This window comes from Aplysia californica, unplaced genomic scaffold (assembly GCF_000002075.1).
Source record: "Aplysia californica isolate F4 #8 unplaced genomic scaffold, AplCal3.0 scaffold02603, whole genome shotgun sequence".
Lineage (NCBI taxonomy): Eukaryota > Metazoa > Mollusca > Gastropoda > Aplysiida > Aplysiidae > Aplysia > Aplysia californica.
The window spans coordinates 1-5373 of NW_004799873.1; the positions used below are offsets into that span (position 1 = coordinate 1).

General features: G+C 43.3%; 1 protein-coding gene across 1 annotated transcript; it reads left to right on the forward strand.

Moving 5' to 3' along the window:
• Positions 1–102: 102 nt before the first annotated feature.
• Positions 103–4355, forward strand: LOC106014116 (b(0,+)-type amino acid transporter 1-like; the record flags this gene model as incomplete). Its single annotated transcript, XM_035973748.1, is given in 2 exon segments — positions 103–2573; positions 2613–4355. A coding segment is annotated over 1 exon segment (56 nt), but the record flags the coding sequence as incomplete, so codon positions are not given.
• Positions 4356–5373: the final 1018 nt, after the last annotated feature.

The following is a 5373-nucleotide window of genomic DNA, read 5'->3' on the forward strand; positions in this document are numbered from 1 at the left end:
ATTTCTGGTTTTAGATTATAGATTATATTAATGTGTTATTATTATTATTAGGATTATTATAATTCCTGACAAAGCTATTTCTTCCTGCCCTCCATATTTCAGTGACCGTGACGAAATGGCTCCAGAAGCTGATGAAGATAGCCCCGGTGGGATCATGATCGACGCCGTTTGTCTCGACACCAAAGTTTTGTTTGGAATTTTGCTCCCTCTTCTTTCTTCCTCTCATCAGTCTTTGATGTCTTTCTCATCTCGAGTCTCTCAACTCTCGTCTGTGATGATAAAACACGGGCTGTCCAAAAAGTATGGTGAAAATTTTCATGACCAAAAATGTAAAACGTATTTGTTTACAATCTATAAAGAGGATGCAAAAGGCATTGCACTGTACACGTTTCTTACCAAAGGTCAGAAACGCTGCGGAAAGTACGATCAAATGTGTCGACCCACATAGAGGAAAAGTCGAAGGTAGGGATGTGTGGAGTTGTACGGTTCTCTCATGTCAAATACGCAGTCCTAAAAGTTGACAGGGATCTGCTTGTTATGCTCTGTAGGAAGGAGAAGTAGATCATACTAGATGTAGCGTTGTCCTCGGTAGTTTCTGTAAATCTGAATGGACAGATCTGGAAGACGAGACTCTTGCACAGTAGCCTCCAGTGTGGCAGACAGAAGGCTACATTCAGGGAGTGACATTGTTTGTGAAGATAGGAGGCTACATTCAGGGAGTGACATTCTTTGGGAAGATAGGAGGCTACATTCAGGGAGTGACATTGTTTGTGAAGATAGGAGGCTACATTGAGGGAGTGACAATCTTTGGGAAGATAGGAGGCTACATTGAGGGAGTGACAATCTTTGGGAAGATAGGAGGCACAAGGTTTGGGAGATTGCTATCTTTTAGACCGTCGGAAATTCTTCTGTTATGAAATTGTCTATGGATGAGTGCATGGTGCTTTGTAGGCCAAAGTGACAGCTTAAATGATGGGTCCTATAACATCTTTGTAAAGTGACAGCTTAAATGATGGGTCCTATAGAATCTTTGTAAAGTGACAGCTTAAACGATGGGTCCTATGACATATTTGTAAAGTGACAGCTTAAATGATGGGTCCTATAACATCTTTGTAAAGTGACAGCTTAAATGATGGGTCCTATAGAATCTTTGTAAAGTGACAGCTTAAACGATGGGTCCTATGACATATTTGTAAAGTGACAGCTTAAATGATGGGTCCTATAACATCTTTGTAAAGTGACAGCTTAAATGATGGGTCCTATAGAATCTTTGTAAAGTGTCAGCTTAAATGATGGCTGGTAAACCGACTCCAGTGGGTCTTAGAGCAACGAACCTAAAGAAACCTGGACATGTGAGCTAGATTGGTGACCATTTTTTTTTCACCCGATTGTTTTTAAAGAGTGAATATTTTTTCTGAAGAGTCTGATCTTCCTGGTGCCAATGTTGAGAAACTGTTGAATGATGGTACGCTGGAATGTTCCGCGTTTTTTTCCATCCACACAGAATTGTTCTGTTGATCTTTTCATCTTACTTTTTGGACAGCCCTTACACGCGGTAGTCGCTGCATGTAGTAGTTAAGTCGCTGCTCGCGGTGATTAAGTCGCTGCTCGCGGTGGTTAAGTCGCTGCATGTAGTAGTTAAGTGGCTGCATGTAGTAGTTAAGTCGCTGCTCGCGGTGGTTAAGTCGCTGCATGTAGTAGTTAAGTGGCTGCATGTAGTAGTTAAGTCGCTGCTCGCGGTGGTTAAGTCGCTGCATGTAGTAGTTAAGTCGCTGCTCGCGGTGATTAAGTCGCTGCATGTAGTAGTTAAGTCGCAGAACAAAGATGCCAGAGACAGGTTGGTGTGATTATTCACAAATGTTGTTTATATGAAAACGTTTCCAAGCTTTTTCTTTCTTTTTCCTATCATGAAATGTTATTGTTAGTTCTGAGCCAGAAAGTTTCTGGATAAGAGAAGGGTTTGTTTTGTATCCTGAAATAGGAACGGAGGGATATTACCAGGGTAGATTTATCACTGACGTCTCATCTTTTGTCGATGACAGGGGTGGCTCTTTGAGGTCTGACGGTTAACGATTGGCCCCCACAGGACGCCGATTGGCGACGGTGTGATATATATATATAGCAACAAAAACATTTCGGAATAATCTTTTAAACATACACACCTGGTGAACTGATACTTTCCTTTCTGAATTGTTTGTGCGGCCTTTGAGGGCCAAAATCAGTTTGTTTACAACGACTGGAGTAATTATTTTCCCGCGTTAAGTAGAGCTGGCATGAGTGCTGCCTGACACGACTTCAGGATGAGACTTGAGGTGAAGAATGTGCCAGATCTAACGTTTTCTCTTCTGATTCTACTTCTCTGTGTGATGAATTTGCGATCATCACGTTCAATTTTCTCAATGTGCTGAACATTTTATAATAATTGGGGTATTTTGTCGAGATGCATGCGTTGGGCTGATGTAGCCCGTCTGTGTTATCGTCGGTGGGGACAAAGGTCGTCTGTGGGGGACAAAGGTCGTCTGTGGGGGACAAAGGTCGTCTGTGGGGACAAAGGTCGTCTGTGGGGGACAAAGGTCGTCTGTGGGGACAAAGGTCGTCTGTGGGGGACAAAGGTCGTGTAGTCGTGCGTTGTGCGCGCTGGGGGGGGGGGGGGGAGAAAAGAGGTCAGCTCAAGGGGAGAAAACTGGGGGCAAGGAGAGGGCTGGCAAAAGATGCTTACTTTATAAATATAACATGAGCAGAACTAAATTGTGTTTTCATGTTGAACATGTCCTAAGGCTTCCCCGACTCCCGATTTATGCAATGCCATGACCTTCTCAAGGCTCAAGCTGTCTCTTGTTTACTTTGTGCATAATTTCCAATATTGAGGAAAAGATCTTGGCCATCAAAGCCAACTGGCATGTCTCCGTGCCACCATTTTGGCTCTTCTCCTGCGCTTCTTTATTTTGCTCAAATGTGATGCAAAAGTTTATGCAGATTTTTCTGCCCTGGTTCAGGGTTGTGGCCTATTTGGCAATCTCATGTAAATCTCGTCTGGACATTTTTATTGACCACGATTGGTTGAAATGTTTTATTTACCACGATTGGTTGAAATATTTTATTTACCACGATTGGTTGAAATATTTTATTTACCACAATAGATTGAAGATGTTTTCTTGACCACAAAATGATACTGTTCTTGATTTCTGTTTGGTGAAATAATAATATACATTGTGGGGTTTTCTCATCTGTTCTCATCTTGGCCGAGAAGTTCAGAAAAATATCGCTGTTTCTGCTTTTCACAAGGAAAATATCCAGGCTTTGATGAGAACATATTATAGCTTCTGCTGCCTCCATTGTTGATGGCGGCCATCTTGTTATGTCAGCCATTTGGTATGGTGGTCATCTTATTTTTTCTGTGGATGTCAACCATCTTGTTATGGTGGCCATCTTGTTCTGTCTCTGTATGTCGGCCATCTTGTTATGGTGGTTGTATGTCGGCCATCTTGTTATGGGGGCCATCTTGTTATGGTGGCCATCTTGTTATGGTGGCCATATTGTTCTGTCTCTGTATGTCGGCCATCTTGTTATGGGGGCCATCTTGTTATGGGGGCCATCTTGTTCTGTCTCTGTATGTCGGCCATCTTGTTCTCTCTATTCGTGTTAAAACGTAGCTTTCTACAAAGGCTGAAATGCAAACATTGATCAGGGTCAGAGGTGAGAGGGGAGCGTCTGCGCCGACCACATCAATCTCTCGACCCCTGGAGGGGAGCCGACTCTCACTTTTTATTTCTCTTTTGTCAACAATTGACTGATTCTCTCCGCCATTTTGAAAATTAAAGTAGCGGCCGACTTTTTCCCTTGGGGTGGGTTAGCATTTTCAATTGTTTGTGTTCCGCTGAGATAGAACGTATATCTTGTGCGACTTGAACAGAAATAAAATTGAGCTTTCGTCCTGATCGGACAAGGGAAACAAATCAGTGTGATAAGGCAGTGGAAAGAAGCAGGCAATCAAAGACGAACGTGTTTGCATAGAAAACTTTTGACTTGTGACGCATTGTTCTCCACTTCTAGGATTTGTGTCATGTTGTTGCAGCTCCTTCTGTACAGGCAACCCAAAGGAGAAGTTTGGAGGCTATAGATCCAATAGTTGTTCAGTTGTGAGGTTTTTTCACGACACGACATATATAACTAAAAACAAAACAAGAAGAATGGTGCGAATCTCAAACTTTTGACTTTTTTCTCACTCAAAACTCACTGCAAGTCTTCCGAACCACCTTAAAATTCCAAAGGGAATTAGCTCTCTATTACGAAGGAAAATCCGAAAGTAGGAAATCTGTGTCCGGCAAGTATAAAACTAGAACTTACAGCAAAGAGTAGGAAATCTTTGTCCGGCAAGTATAAAACTAGAACTTACAGCAAAGAAACAAACGTGCTGCCCTCAGTGCTGCCTAGCAGCTGAGTGGAGAGAATCGGCTCAATTGACGACTTTCGAAAACAGCTGGAAAATACTTTTGGACTTTTTTTGGTCAATTCCCCTGGAACAAAGGCTTTTCTTTTTCTTTGTTTGAATTTGTGTGGACAAAACTTGGTTTGTCCTTGAACTTTTGGCTTTTGTTGTTAACTGACTGCTCAAGTCGTTCTAGTGCACAAACTTCCAAGGTTTGTCCTCGACTGTTTATGAGGGGCATTCTTGTTTTTTATTCTTCATTTTACGCCATGACTTATCTGTTCTTGTTGTCTGAGAGGAATAGATGGAACTGTTGGGGTTGGGGTTCAATCCTTACTCAAGCCGTGTCCCCACATTTCTATTGTTGAGTTCCTTTTGAACACTTTTGGTCCCGTCGATGACTTTTGTCGTCTGGTCGGAGTAGACGCTCAGTACCGCTGGCAACTTGAGCCGTCCACTTGACCAGGCACACGTCATGTGGCCGGAGTAGACGCTCAGTACCGCTGGCAACTTGAGCCGTCCACTTGACCAGGCACACGTCATGTGGCCGGAGTAGACGCTCAGTACCGCTGGCAACTTGAGCCATCCACTTGACCAGGCACACGTCATGTGGCCGGAGTATACGCTCAGTACCGCTGGCAACTTGAGCCGTCGACTTGACCAGGCACACGAAACATTGAAACAATAAACGGACGCAGGGCACTGAAGTAAATACTTAAGCAAGTCACGCCATATGACAGCTGGGCGGGTAATGAACCGCTGGGAAGTTTTGAAGTGTGTTTCTTGGGCTGTGAAGGTTTTAACCAAAAGTTCTGTCATAGCTTCAGCGTTGTCAACAAGGGCTGTGTTATAGCTTCAGCGTTGTCAACAAGGACTGTGTCATAGCTTCAGCGTTGTCAACAAGGGCTGTGTCATAGCTTCAGCGTGGTCAACAAGGGCTGTGT